This window comes from Lacerta agilis, chromosome 1 (assembly GCF_009819535.1).
Source record: "Lacerta agilis isolate rLacAgi1 chromosome 1, rLacAgi1.pri, whole genome shotgun sequence".
NCBI lineage: Eukaryota > Metazoa > Chordata > Lepidosauria > Squamata > Lacertidae > Lacerta > Lacerta agilis.
The window spans coordinates 89,794,528-89,810,065 of NC_046312.1; the positions used below are offsets into that span (position 1 = coordinate 89,794,528).

At 39.2% G+C, this 15,538-nt stretch overlaps 1 protein-coding gene across 3 annotated transcripts in view; it reads right to left on the bottom strand.

Moving 5' to 3' along the window:
• Nucleotides 1-15,538, bottom strand: part of ADCY5 (adenylate cyclase 5) — a 171,545-nt gene that overhangs the window by 22,014 nt on the left and 133,993 nt on the right. For all 3 annotated transcript variants that reach the window (XM_033162718.1, XM_033162711.1, XM_033162727.1), the window contains 3 exons: nucleotides 10,029-10,051; nucleotides 5,518-5,662; nucleotides 4,205-4,302 (listed from right to left, as the gene is read on the bottom strand). In XM_033162718.1, coding sequence (XP_033018609.1) covers nucleotides 4,205-4,302; nucleotides 5,518-5,662; nucleotides 10,029-10,051 — 266 coding nt within the window. The remainder of the gene's footprint in view (nucleotides 1-4,204; nucleotides 4,303-5,517; nucleotides 5,663-10,028; nucleotides 10,052-15,538) is intronic.

Genomic DNA, 15,538 nt, shown 5'->3' on the forward strand with positions numbered 1-15,538 from the left:
GAATCCCGGTTATATGGGCTTGTTCAGAGTAATACCTCCACTTCAGTTCAGAACATCACTGCCATGTTTTAGCATAGGATTTATGAGTGAAACATTTCCATGTTACCTTATTATTAAAAACAACAAACAAAACCGGCTCACCCTTCCCTTCCTATTGCTCAACCTCATCCATAATTCAACAACAATGATTATCACGCACGGTTAACATTAAGGCTAACCACATAAAAGCCAGCTGGGTTTCATGCTCTTCCCTCACTACAAAGAGCATTTCCACTTGCTAATTTATTCACCAAGCTTTTGTGGCTTTCCTGCTGATTATAATAAATCTATCACTGCCATTTTGCTGTGAGTTTTCATTTCTGAACCCCTCCATGCTTTTGGTCAGTATCTCATGGACATTTACAGTGCTCAACGCACATATATCCATTGCCACACAATATTACAAACATTGAACTGGTTCAGACATAATGATTTCAGTCCAATAATCCATGGTTTTGGGGCCAAGAATGATCTCTCCTTGAGTACCTAATTTCAATGAAGTTTTCTTAAACTAGTTTTCTGTGAAGTGTGATCCAGGAAACTGTTGTTTAAGTGCTGCTTACAAAGCAGAAGTCTTCCTTGAAGCCAGACACGCAAAGAGAGGAGAGAAGAGGAAGCATGTGGGCATAAGCCTCATTCTTTGTCTGATAAACTATGGTTTATAAGACCAAGATGGTTATGTCTGAATTGAGCCATCTTACATGTATAATTTTGTTGTCCCAGCAGTTCTTAGAGAACATTTGCACTACAGACAAATATTTACACTACAAATAAAAAGCAAATGAAGCTATGAACCTCTAAAATACACAGCTGAGCAATACCTTTATTAAGACCAATTAAAATGCCACAAAATATGGCAAACCTTTGAGTTCTCCAGAACATTTAATCAGGTAAAAAGTTACACAAAGCAGGGGGGAGGGGAAAACATACAATAATCAGGCTGGATGTTGCAGCCAGAAGGTAAGCTTTTATATATTTATATTTATAGTTCCTTGATGTAGACTGCAGGCTTATCAAGTCTCTGCTAGATGTTACAGTTATTAGACTACACAACCAGGATTATGGGATAAAGACTTAAGGACTGCTTCCTATTTTTTTATTTTGCCAATATAGAGACTGCAGTGTTTGTCTTTATTTCTTCCTCTCTGCCTAACTAGGAAGCTTTGTCAACATCCAGTCTAATTTGTTACTTCTTAATTTTCCCTGTGTTTCCCCCCACCCCAGTTTTGTGTGACATATTGCCTGATGAAGAGTTCTGGATAATCAAAAAGGGTGCAGATAAATCAGTTTAATATTGTTGCATGCCACCCCAGTCTTCAAGTGGTCCTGTGAGAAAGAGTTAGTGGCTGTCTAACAGAGAATTGTGAGTGTCTTCAACAAACCACAATTCCTAGAATTCTCCAGCAGTGGAAGTAATGACAGCATTATTGCTTTAAAGCCAAAGTAAGTTTGCAGGGTAAGTTTAGCTGGGAAAATGACCTCCCCAAGGATTTGTCCTGAAGCTCAGACTTGATGGCTTTCACCTTCCCCACAAAGCTGTTAGAGCTAAAGTGAAAATTAGCTGCTAATCGTTTTTTGCAGTGTGTATTTTGATTCTGGACTCTAGGCTTGGCTGCCAAACTACTGTCAACACCTCTGCTATTTTGAACCACCACTAAGTTAGAAAGCTGGCCTCCTTTCACAACAATTTTATTATGGGTAAAATTATAACTCGAGTCCTGCTTCACAGTCTACAACCCTGTGAAGTGAATTACAGTAAAATGTGCCTGGGATTTCCAGTTTCAGCAAATAATACTTTATATTGTTTCATTTTTGGGGCTATCTTTGCATTCTCCAATATAACCAAAGTCTTATCATCAGGCAGCTTCCAAGATCACGTTGTTCTGGATTGCCTTAGCAACATCCAGACAAACTACCGTGCCTGAAGCACATGATGCTTGAGGGCTTTGCCAAGATGAGCCCTGGATCCGGCTCAAATCTAATCCACTTCCTTTTTCTCCTGGCACTACAGAGACCATCAGGGAAACTGCATCATATCATTGATGCAGACAGACACATACTTGGGAGGGAGAGGGTCTTGCTGCTTGCATACAATTTTCCACTGTCCTGGCAACAGTCCCCATTCCTTGAGAGAATGTACTGCTTTCACTGTTACACCTTTCTTGTTGCTCTTCTGGCATTTGGGAGACAAGAAGTGAAGGGTACTAAGAATTATCAAACTGATTAAATCTGTAGGTGCTCATTGCAAGGGGTGTGTAGGCAGATCACTTGTCTGTGGGAATGACCCAATATATGGTTGTTGCTTGAGATCTTTCCTAAAAGCAAACTCTGGAGTCAGCCCAATCTCCCCTCTCCCCACCCTTATGTGCTGCTCTAGTGGTGTAATCCTAGGATCCACTAAGTCCTGGCACCTGAAGACACATGTAGCACATAATGGAAAGTCATTCCGAAGTAAAAACAGCTTCAAAAATAAATTGTTTCTTGGTCAGAAAGGAAAACTGGAAAGTCTACTCCATCTGTAAAAAAAGCCAACAGCAATGCAGACCTTGCCTCAGCAATAGATGCTTTTCCAACATTACATAAGATGGGTGTGTGTTGCACCTTCAATGAACATGGCAAATGTCCCTATTCCTGCGATTAGGCCTACTGGACCATTTCTGTAAAAGCTCAGCAAAGGCACAAATCCTGTAAAAGTTGTGATTACTGAAGAATAATGGAAATCACAGACCTGTGATCTAAAGCCTCAGAGATGCTGAGCTAAGCCAGAAAGAATAAATTTAGTAGCTTTTAATCACACATTAAAGTGAAGAGATCGACCTAAATTTAGCTGCAAGCCTCTTTTTGGTTTCTCTTCAGTTTTCCTAGATGGAGCCGTCTAAATTTTAGATTACATGTTTTTTGCTTCCGCTGCTTTGTGGAACTGATTTTCTGCCTCTCCTTGCACAGTGCTTTCTCTTTTGCCTTGTAGAAGAACAAGCCAGGGTGATAAAAGCAGCAGTAAAAGGCCTAAGAAGTTTCATATGTGGGGGGTGGGGGGACATGGTGACTTCAGCCACATCCTGTTTCCTGTCACTAACTTTTCCATCCTTTTCATCTCCACACTCTTACCTCACCTCTCATTGCTTCCCTGTCACTCTCCTGAACCCAGCTTCTTGGTAGAATTGCAGCCACCTTTATTGCTAATAATGCAAAACTCCAATATGTGGTCCAAAAAACTTGCATAAAAAACCACTCCACTCATACCATTTCTCCATCAATATTGGAAGATCCAGTAGATGACAAACAATACCATGAATGGAAAGAGAAACTTAATGGACTAAAACATTTGTACCAAAGGACAAACAGCAAAGCAGAAAATAACTTATTAAAAAAATTGGTAAACATAAAAGTGATTTGTTTCAAAAGCATCAAATAACATATTTTACTTTCAATCTTGGTTATAATTGAAGCAACTGGACCAATAACAGAATATGAACAATTGATATAACTGTAGATAGTTATAACACTTGCAAGTAAGGGAAATAGTATCCAAAATGTATAAACTACTCAGAGTCAATACCACAATGGTATCAAAAACCTTTGCGGAAAAGACACTGGAGAAACAAGCTGATCAGAAATAATGGAGTCATTGTGGAATAAATATTACTTAAAATTGCTTTAATTATTTTTTTTAAAGCAAATGGAATGAAAGTTATTTGAATATATGGCACAGCCAGCCCTCATTGCTGAAAAGGATATATCACTACTGTATAAGAATATATTATGCTATACACCATGGGGGGGGGAGTTATTTGGTTGTTTCTGTTTTTATTTTGATTATGTATTCTGTGTTGAGCAAGTTTAGGTGTTATGGTCAAAGCTGCATGAATGTTATTTATGTTCATGATTCATTTTGAATGCAGGTGTTGAGTTTTCAACCTGCGCATATAGTACAATGTTGCAAAGTGTAGTACCCTAGATAAGCACCCAGAGGGTCTTTTCCTGTGATATTTTTGTGAAAATAGACTAAATCATGTTTCTCAAATGGATGTCAACAATAAGCACTGCAGTGTGCCACACAGCCACACATTATGGGAAAGAATTTTACTTCACTTTAGTGCAAAGAAGCCAGGAATAGTAAAAAGGAAGCTGGATTGTGCAAGGAAAGATATAAAGATCTACTCACTGTGGAACAATTGTGATTTGAACAAAGCAAATGAAGAGGAAGACTATGGAGGCACAAGCCACATATGCACCAAATCGATCATCCACCTGTTTGGAGTACTGCAAGGAAAGGTACCATGTGTTAGATAGTGAATTCTCATGTTAAAGTCCCTTTCTGAATCTTGCATTTCTTAACAGATTTGCCTATGCCCTTATTGCTGTGTTGTTAGCTTGCAAGTGGTACAGGGGGCTATAAAATGGAAATAAATTGATACTACTTTTATAGGCAATTACTACAAATTCATATATTAGATAGGAGGACACATATCCCTCACACAAAATACCCAGTGCCAAGATCACCTTCAAACATCTGCTGAAAGTTTCCTTCACTAGTAACAAGGAAAAAGGGCTGCTTGCAGGCAATTTTTTAACGAACTTGTAAACTAAAAGGGAAAAACTATGAAAAAATGTGTTAAAGCATTCTTATTAGGAATGATAGATTCTGAGATATCATGTAACATTGTAGATATATGCAAAGCTTCAAGAAAAGCAGTTCATCAGATCTTCCTTACCTGTTCAAATATGCTCATTGCCCAGGACCAAATGCAATAAAGCAATTGGAAAAGCAGCTGAAATTAATGTACAAATACTGTCTCCCAATACACCAGATCTGACAACATGCTTTTTGCTATCTAGGAGACATCTGAGAAGCATTGGTATGTAAAAAGAGGCCAAAGTTCTTTAGTAGTGCAATATAAATTTCTTAAGTATTGATGTCTAGACTGGGGAAGAAGAAGAAGAAGAAGAAGAAGAAGAAGAAGAAGAAGAAGAAGAAGAAGAAGAAGTTGTTTGAGGGCCAAAATACAAATGACAGTGGCAGACTGAAGTCATTAAGCAGTCTTCCCAAATTGTGTGAGAAGTGGGGACTGGGGGTTGCAATTTAAAGGTTTTTTGTTTTGTTTTTTTAAAGGTGTGTGGGGAGAGGACTGTGAACCTCTCTACCTCAGTTGAATACCAAAGGGAATTTTTACCCACTCACCCCAATGGGCTCCAATACTGGAAATGAAAGAGCTGAGAAGGAAAAACAGCTTTCAGAGAGATTGCGGGGGTGGGGAGTGGGGTGCAAAAGCAGTGGATTTTGGGGTGGGGTGGATCTATGCATCTGATTCACATGCCTCTCTTGAGCTTTAAACCATGCCCCTTGCTTTACAAATGATTTGCACTGATTCAGATTTTACAACTTTTAAGTTTAAAGATACAGATTTGTCACCATCATCTGTCTGGTTTCGTTCTTAACTGACCTCCACAGACACACCTCTTCTTGAGGAATATTACCTTCTTCTCCAAGTCAAGTTCCCTGAATGTTAAGAGAAACTTGCGAACGTGTTCAGAACGTAAGCGGTCAATACTCCTTGCATCAATGGCGCGGCCTAGAAACTCATCCACTTCATCTTCCGGATTCATGCTTTCCTGGATATTCCTATAAAGCAGAGACCAGTCAGCCTGGGTATTTACACCAGAAGAGCCTTCAACAATGTGTCACCCAAAGGATGAATCAGTTCGTCACTTTTGCCTGTTGCAAGCCTACGCTGGGTTTCTACTGACAGTCTGAAGGAAGAATTCTACTGTCATTTTGGAAACATGAATTTATTCTGCAGCAATGTAGGCGGCATTTGTAATTCTACATAAGGCTGCCTTTCCAAGCTGCATCAGTGCCCTATAACCCTTCACATTATGCTGACCCTAAAGGAGAACCCAGTAACAACTTGTGAAACTGCAATCTTTTGGGTTTCGTGAATTGCAGTAAGCATCTCCCTTTACTGTTATTTGCTATCAGCAAATTTACAAGTGGTACCTTGCAGTGTATCCTCACCTGCTAACAGCAGTGGCCCAGACACACATCCTTCAGGATTCTCTAAGCTGCAAAAATGGTACTTCTGTACACTGCAGGGCTCACCCAAGCATGCAGGGACCACATTGCTTTCTCAGTGCTGCTGTTTTGATGACTTCATATGAAAGAAGTCAACCCGACTGTAGCAACATACAGATCATATTGAAGACAAAACACCTAGGTTTCTTTTGTCAGCCTCTTGAACTACAGAGGGAAGCTACGATATTAACCTGCCTGCCTTCAGAAATAGTATTACTGACCTCTTTAGAAGCCACATTCTTAACTACAGAATACGTTCAACGGATCTTTGCACATCTGATAAGAAACAATGCTCTGTAAACCCTGTGAGGAAAAAGGTTCTATTTTGCCACCTTGTTCAGCAGAGCAGAAGTGTTTCATCAAGCTCCGTCTCAAAGGAAACAAAATCAAACTCCCCAAACTGAAAGGTAAATAATTCAGTTTTACTTCATGGCTGCTGTACATCTCTTATGAATGGGTGAACTTGTTGATGATTTTATGTTCATAATTCATAGTTCAAATAGTAAGACCAAATGTATTATGCTATCATGATTTATCACACCCAAAGTAAAGAATTCCAGCTCTTTTCACAGTCAAAATCTAATATTTGCTATGGGAAAACTGAAATAGCATAAGCCTTGGACAGTGAGTTAACCATGTTAAAAAATATCATTGAAATTTGTCTTAAGAAAATTAAAGTTCTTTCATTGAGAAATGAATGAGTATTGTCTTGGCAATCTACTTAGGGATCTCTGCATTTTTAAAACTAGCTCTGTTTCCAAGAACATAAGTAGAACATGCTGGATCAGACTGATGGATCATCTAGTCCAGGGGTCAGCAAGGTTTATCTTGCCTGGGCTGGATCGGTCCCATGGAGATCCCTCTGTGGGCTGGATTTCATGCGCACCCGCGATTTTCGGTGTCTTTGTGTGCACAGACACAATTTCCAGAGCCACAGAAGCAAGTCCACGCGTTGCACTGCACCGGTTTAGCGCAGAATGCGAGCAGGCAACTAGGTTCATGGGCAGCTCATGGGCCAGTCAAACGACGTCCGTGGGCCGCTTCTGGCCCATGGGCCTTAGGCTGCTGACCCCTGATCTAGTCTACCATCCTGGTCTCACAGTAGCCAACCAGATGCCTGCGGGAAACCCGCAAGCAAGATTCACGCACAAGAGCACTCTCCCCTTCTGTGGTTCCCAGCAACTGGCATTCAGAAGCGTTACTACCTCCAACTGTGGAGGCAGAGCATAGTCACCATTGCTAGCAGCCATCAATAGCCCCTCCTCCATGAATTTGTCTTAACTCTCTTTTAAATCCATCTACGTTGGTGCCCCGGGGGGCTGCACAGGAAGATAGCTGTTTGTCCGCCAAGCAATGGATCCCTTCTAAGGGAATGTTTCCAGCTTCTGCAAGGCACTGCTCTCCTTCCCCAACACCTTCATTCTTCCCGACAGCAGGGGAACTATCAATATATATAGGTGGTAGGGTGCCTTATACCCCCCATTGATTTGGAGGCAGGGGGTGACATTAAAAATCTCACCCATGTCACATGGAAGAGAACCTATAACATTCTACCTCACATCCTTTGCGGAGACTTCAGACATTTTACGGCACCTCTGTGCCATGAATGTTCTCATTTAGCACAAACTATGTTTTAATAAAATGGCAGCAAACAACTGCACAGCCCAGATCTTGAATTATTCATCTCAGATTTTCATAACCGAACAATATCCTCTTGGTCTTCTTTGGCATCTCTAACAAAAATGGTACTTTAACAAACACCCTTAATTAGGCAACTGGTGATAAATCTGGAGTTCTCTGTCTCCCACCCCACTCCTGCCTTATATAACTCATATCTGAAATTCCTCAGATGCCATTACAAATCTAATTTGTATACTTGGGTTACAGACAGCAGCAACCTAAGTATTAAATCTGGTATGCTTATTAAAGTCAGTTTTATTGTTCATAAATCTAGATAAAATATGTTTACAGAGATTATTATAATCCCCGTATAAACTTTTCCTGATAAAAATAGTAGAATTTAGGGCATTCATTAGACAAAAAAACTTTAAATTGAAGTTATTTTTCATATGTGATTTTCATATCACAAGAATGATCTAAAAACACTTTCATTCAAACCATCTGCCCTGGTAAAATATTTAGATATACAAGCAAGCAAGCAAGCAAGCAAGCAAACAAACTGGTTAAAGATCCTGAGAAGGCACAGACATTTAGTGGGAATTACTCTTGTTAATAAATTTGCAAAAGAGGAGCATATTTCCTGGGAAATGATTCCTAATTAAGCTTTGTATAATGGCTCTTACTACAGTCATTTTATACAACTTTTAGTCATATGAAAGCAATTAAGAATTGTGAGAGGGGGTGAAATAATATTTTTTTTAATCTCCAAGATTTGTTGAAAGTAGACAAAATGGGAAGAAGGACTTATACAGATCCTGAACTCAACACTTTAAAAGGCACTCTTGATTTTTTTCAACGTTTTTCTTTTTAGGTGTGATAGAGATGGTTTCTTCTTATTTCCTCATTCCTTTATACAGTTTGAAAGTAATATACTGAATCAATTCTCTTTTGTATTCTGCTTTTGCTCCTTACTCCTATGTGGACAAACCAATCAATACTGTCCTTTACCACTATGGGTAAGAAATGCATGTGCTAGCATCTCCTGATTTCTTGGCTGGCAGTCTCTGAGTTTATCTATATTATTATATTGTCATGGGTTTGCTCAATGAATCCTGGCAATCACAGCTGCGAGTGGAGTGCTTAAAATTATCATGTTAAATACATCTTGCTGTCTCCCCTCTGCCCTGAAATACAGTTCCTATAGTCCAAAGGGAGAGTAAATGACTGTTCAGGTTTTGTGGCTGGAGATACACCCTCTGACATTCATAGTGCTCATTTTTGGAGATAGAACATCATAAATGGGGCATCCAGCTATTACCTTATCCTTCTTTATTATTCTCATGCGCACATAGATACAAAAGTTGGAGATCAATAATTAAGTCACTACCTCCTCCACTTCCCATCTTTGGCTCAGGAGCTACACAGCAACAATACAAGCAGCAGCAGCAGCAGCAGGAAGGCAAGGCTCATGTTTTGACTAATCAAGAAGCACCTCCCTTCTGGCAAATTGGCAAAGCAGTCACATCCTTCATAGTCAGAGAACCACAAGTGCTCCCTCCTTTAACATGAAGTAGCCTTACGGGACCTTACATCAGGCAATCTCTGCAGGGCTCTTGTAGGCTACAATCAGCAGTTAATCTGTGGCATCTCTGAACTTCTGAGGTTATGCAGAAAAGGGCTAATAGAGTTCTACACTTCCCCCACCTATTAACTTTCTTCTCCATTTTTCCTTTGTGCCATGTGAAAAAGATGTTTGGAGTGCTCCAAATAATACTTTAGATGTGTCACAGAGAATGAAACCAAACAGTGCTTGGTGTCCATCTTGAAACAGAGTTGTTCAGGAATGCAGGGTTGCTGTAGTTAATCATCACAATGACCCTGTGAGTTAGGTAAGGCTGAGAGTTAGTTCCTCTTCTTTTTCCTCTCACTTTCTTTTTTAGTTAAATCATCCCCCACCCCAGTAGCTGCTTATTCTTGAATTTTTCATACTGGTGGCACCCAGTTTAAGAGCTTTACATGTGCAGCCTTTTTAAAAATGTGGCTCATCAAAGCTCCCTTAAAGAACAAAAGACAATGCCAGTGGCAGGATGATGTAATGGTTATGTATGTATTCATCACTTGGGCTTTATAAGCCTGTTACGTACTGTGTTCTAAAACCTAATAAACACTGAATAAGGAAAATTGTGACTTAAGGTGATGTATTATAACGAGAAGGTCCTCTCCACAATTTGTAGGTGGCCAGCTTGAAAAATTTCACATTATAATAAAGAGGAATCAATTATATTTTTTCTCTTACTTGTCTTTTGGATCTTCAAAACCCTGAAAAGAAAAAAATATATATACAAATTAGCTAGCAGAATGACCTCAAGTACAATGAAGAATTCTGGACCATTACCCTACTAAATACTTCCATTTGTCCATATCACAGTGATAACAGTCATGCCAAAAGAAGGCAAAATTATCAGTTATGAGTCAAATAATAGAAATGTTTCTATAAAGTTGGTCACTTAAACTCCTGTCACACACCAGCTGATGTAAACAGCATTTTGTTTTATCTAAAACTCTTTCACAGGAGCACTGTGGTTCATTGTTTTACTCAAAACAAAATAAAAAAAACCCTTCCAGTGGCACCTTAGAGACCAACTAAGTTTGTTATTGGTATAAGCTTTCGTGTGCATGCACACTTCTTCAGATACACTGAAACAGAAGTCACCAGACCCTTAAATGACTTCTGCATGCACACGAAAGTTCATACCAATAACAAACTCAGTTGGTCTCTAAGGTGCTACTGGAAGGATTTTGTTTTGTTTTGTTTCGACTATGGCAGACCAACACGGCTACCTACCTGTAACATTTTTTTACTATGTGTCCTTACAAATGATGTATTAAAATAGAACTGATTGGTAGGTCAATCTGGATGTTTACTTTGTAAAAAACTGAAATGATCACAGATACCAGCCAGTGATCTGCTTAGTGCATTCTGAATGACTAATTAACTCAATCAAACTTGTTTATATTAAGTCAAACAATAAATATAAGTAATAAAAAAATTGGTCCAGTAGCACCTTAGAGTCCAACTAAGTTATAAGCTTTTGTGTGCATGCACACTTCTTTAGATACCAGGTATCTTCTTCAGATTCTTTCTGAAGAAAGAAAGAAAGAAAGAAAGAAAGAAAGAAAGAAAGAAAGAAAGAAAGAAGCTTGGGCAAACTACTCTTTCAGTGGAATATTCAGAATTGCCAACAATTTCTGAGTTACCTTGGGAACAGAACAGCAACTGCTCATCTCTGCAAAGATCTTGCTGCAAAAATATCTCCCTGATTATGTTCAGAAACATGACACTAGCATATAAAGGGGGAAAGAGCACTCTCCCAACCCCCCAACCCCCTGCAAAAAAGAGTGGGAATTAAACTCCTCTGTATATCTCACAGATATATGCCAAAAATATGGTTCTTGGCTACTTGGTAAATATTAGCTTGTCCTGGGTCTACTTTGTTTTGTTTGGACTGGGAAAAGGAACCCTTAAAGCAACAAACAGTGAAGGCATTTCAGAGAGCAGAGGTTTTCCTACAGCTGATGGTAGACTCTGGCCACACTCATGTTTGGCACACAATCTCTATGTCAATCACTTCCAGATCTCTTCCACTTTGGCTAACTAATGCTCAGGAGACAGTTCTTCAATTGCTCTGTGCTGAGACTCCTGGAAAAAGAAGACTCCACAACACCACCATCGAGGAAACCATGGCAACAAACATTGCTACAAGAGAGCAGAATCTTTCACAACTGAAGACACTCCCCACTCGTTGCTTTTTAAGGGGAACAACAGCATTTCTCCTTAGGAAAACCCATACTGGAGATGCCACTGACATAAGAAGAAACATGGGCACTGGCCCATCTAGCTCAGCTATTCCCAGCCCTATCTGGAGATACTGGTGACTTGAACATCGGATCTTTTGTGTGCAAAGCATATGGCCTGCCACTGCTCTCCCTCCACACATATAACCTATGAAAGAAAAGCAACCCATAAAAATTGAGAAAGGCTGTTCACATAAAACATGGGTAGGGAACCTCCAACCCATATGCATAATTAGGCCAAACAGAGCTCCCCATTTGTCCTGCCAGACTGTTTCGGTCAAGTCACACTCACTTGCCCAACATCTGGTGTCATATCAGGTACTGGAAACGTAAAGGCAGTATTTGGACAATAGGAGCTTTGCCAGCACCATGGATCAGCGGCGTCTGTACACTGCTTCTTATGTGCCAACTATCAGCTGAGTGTTGGCAGTGCTGAAGTCATGCATGCAGTACTTTCCAAGCTCCAAATAACAGCTGATTGTCAGTGCTGCAGCACAGTTTTTTTTTGCCTGTACAGTTCAATTTCAAATCATGCAGGTAAAAACAGGTCACCTGACATAATCATAACATCAGGTGATTGACAATTAAGCAGCCATTCCCACCCATTAAGCTTGGCTCAGAGGTGCCTGGAAATAACTTCTGATTGGCTCACAGGGGTGTGAGTTCCCCACCCCTGGTATAAAGCTTCAGATAATCTAAATGAGACTTCTTTATTCAAGCCAATTTTCAAATTCTGTCACCTTTCCACACACACACACACACTTTAACATAATCTTGGACAGTAAGATACTGATTTGGAAACAAAGTAATGGAAACAAAGGAGGTGAGCTGTCCAGTCTTGGCTGGTTAGTGACAGCTGCAAATCAAAGCCAAGTTCAGGAGAATGGAACAACAGATGATTTCGGATGAGGGGGCAAGCCAAGCCACAAATTAGAAACAGAGACATGAAGCAACGCTTAGAAGGGAGAAGGAACCAGAAGATGCTACAGGTAGGCCAGCTACCTGTGGTCTGATGAACAGCATGTAGATGTAAAATTACAAGGGAAAGGGTAATACTGGCAGTTCAAGAGCTGCTTGCCACAAACAGGAGATTAGAGATAAGAACAGTATCTCATGTGAAAGGTCGTATTTCCTTTTAACATAATAAGCAGTTTCCTTACATTAAAAACGTAAGAGACAACAACTATGAAACTCTTGATTCTCTCTCACACATGGGGCAACCTGCCCCACCAATTCAAGCAAGAAGAGACAGTGAAGTATTTTACTCCTGTCTTCCTCCAGTGGGAAAACAAGTCATGGAGCAACTGTGTTAGCATTATATCTGAACAAGTGAAGGTTTGTTCTAGGGAGGTAATACAAAACCACACATGTGACCCAGGAGGTGCTGTGAAACCTGGGGAGCAGCCTCAAACCCACAAGGCGGTCCCATTGGGAAAGGGTTAGAACTGTGTGTGAACTAATATGTTTTACCATGGTTTATGGCGTGACACTGTGTCCAAACATGACCACTGTGTTGGAAAACAGCACTGAGAGTGCTGAGCAAGTTATTTTACTCATATACTTGCAGATGGTGCATGTTCATGATCTCAGACTCTTTTATTTAACCCAGTGTGATAAACAGCTACTTTAGCAATGTTTGCTTTGCACTGTAGGCTAAGGAACTTCTGTTTTATGACTTATTTGGTATGTAATTTTCCATGATGGATGCTATTGGTTTTTCTAGTGCATTGCACAATTGCATGGAAGCATAATCAAGAAAAGTTCGATTAATTATAAACTCCTAACTTGGGTTTTGTAACACGAAACAGTGCCAGCTTTGGCATAGGTTTTTTGGGGGAAGTAGGAGTGGGGCAAAGAGATTTGCAGGTTTGTAGTTAGTGGAGCTATCAAGAAGCAAATTAATCATAAAACAAACACAGGTCTTCACTATTCCAAGAGCAAAGAGAGAACAGTTAAGAAAGAAATTATATTCTACAAGGAAAGACAACAATGGCTGGAAACAGAGATAATTTTTTCAGAGAGTTGAAGGTGGAATAATAGAAGCATTGTTCCCTGCAATGTGCATTCTCATTCCAGTATCATCTCTGGTAAACACACTTTGCAAGCTTTTTTGATGCTTTAAAAACAAGAAAAAAAGTATTTTAAAACAGCAGGCAAGGGAAATTAATATGGATACCAAGGATAACAACTGCATCTATTAAATCACCTTTGATTTTATCAAATATGCACAATCTATTGCACATGGCTACCCTCTACCAGCTTCTCATGGGACATTGTTGAATGATACATTTGTTTGATTCATTCTTGTTATAGGCATCACTTTAAGTCTTGGATTTTAATTATAATTTAACACTATCTCTATACTTCTGGGAGAAGGATGGGTTGGAAATAATGTAATTGTTGTTGCTTTTAGTTTTGTTATATTTGAAAATCACTAAAATAGGGGGAGAATCATATCATCGTTAATTTTTTTAACCATTTCTCCAGCCTATCATACCCTCTCCAGCTTGCACAATTACTAGTCACAACATGCATATTTGAAATGCTGTCAGCCAAAGGAAACAAATAAACTCTTCTTTGTATCAGTACAATGTTAGCACAACATTGAGCCCATACTCAGTACACCAATCCCCACATTTTTCACTGTAAGAAACACAAATCATGCATGTTATTTGTGTGTCAGATTCTCCAAAGCTAATGCTATGATGCAGAAACATGCAATTCCCACGAAATATCCATTCGCAAGTAAGTTAAAGAGAGAAAAGTTCCACCATCTTCACGTTTCAATGATGTCTTCCACTCATACCGTGCACAAAGTGGAGGGTAAGTTTTTTTTAAAAAAAATCGCAGTTTGATATTACAATAAATAATAATGTTTTCCCTCTGAATCACCAGCTAGACATAGCAAACTCTAATTAACAACATGATGCATAACACCTCTTGGCACAACTACCCTTTTTCTATGAATAGGATGATGCAAGCACCCTTCTAACGCCAACTGAAAGAAACATCTAATTATAATTACATGCTAGCTTGATTAGAATCTCTTAATCACATCATGCTTTGTGAGTTTGCATGACCAAAAAGCCAAGAGAGGTTTTGTGTGAACAAAGGCTGCAGCTGCACTGATATTATGCTACTCCTACTTGACGAAACTGCATATGAAAAGCATGAGCAAAAAGCAAAATAATAAGAAAGGGGGGAGGACACCAGCAACATTCATTTTCAAGCCATATTACCAAAGATATCCAAGCTGGTTAAACTGCATAATAGTGAATGTACAATTACTCATAGCAATATGTTTGCAAAAACATACAGTGCTGTATGATCAACTCAATTACAGCCAGTAGAAATCTCTGCTTTTTCCATTTTTTTAAATAGAATCAACATTACAAGTAATTATGTCTCATGCCATATTCTGAAAGAGATGCATGTTCAAAAGCATGCTCTTAATTTGGATATGCAGGATTGCATACCTGGATGAAGTTAATTACATAATTTGCATTCCCCTACATGCTGTGCAGTTGGTTTTAAGATGAGAAATGTTCTAGTCAGTGTACAATGCAGATGTATCTTGTATCTTCAAAAGTACCATTATTTAGGAAAGGAAATATATTTATTACGTAAAGCCTTCTGTTAATTCACAGTTAGTATGTGAAACTTCAGGGACAGGTATTTGAAAGAACATTATGTGAAACAATTAGGTATAATAATAAGAATACTAACATAGAAGTGAATCTCAGTGCTTTTTTCCCAGCTGGAACTCACCGAAACAGAGTTCCTTCACCTTTTTGGTGCGTTCTGGCACCTCTTTGTAGTGCTGCTGGTGTTGGAGTGATCCCCCTAAAAAAGCTCTTTTTCTATTTAAAAAAAAAGCACTGGTGAATCTGATATTGCTTTTTCAATATTTTGTTTTCCTCAGGGTACATTTCTGTTAATAAGCCTACTTAT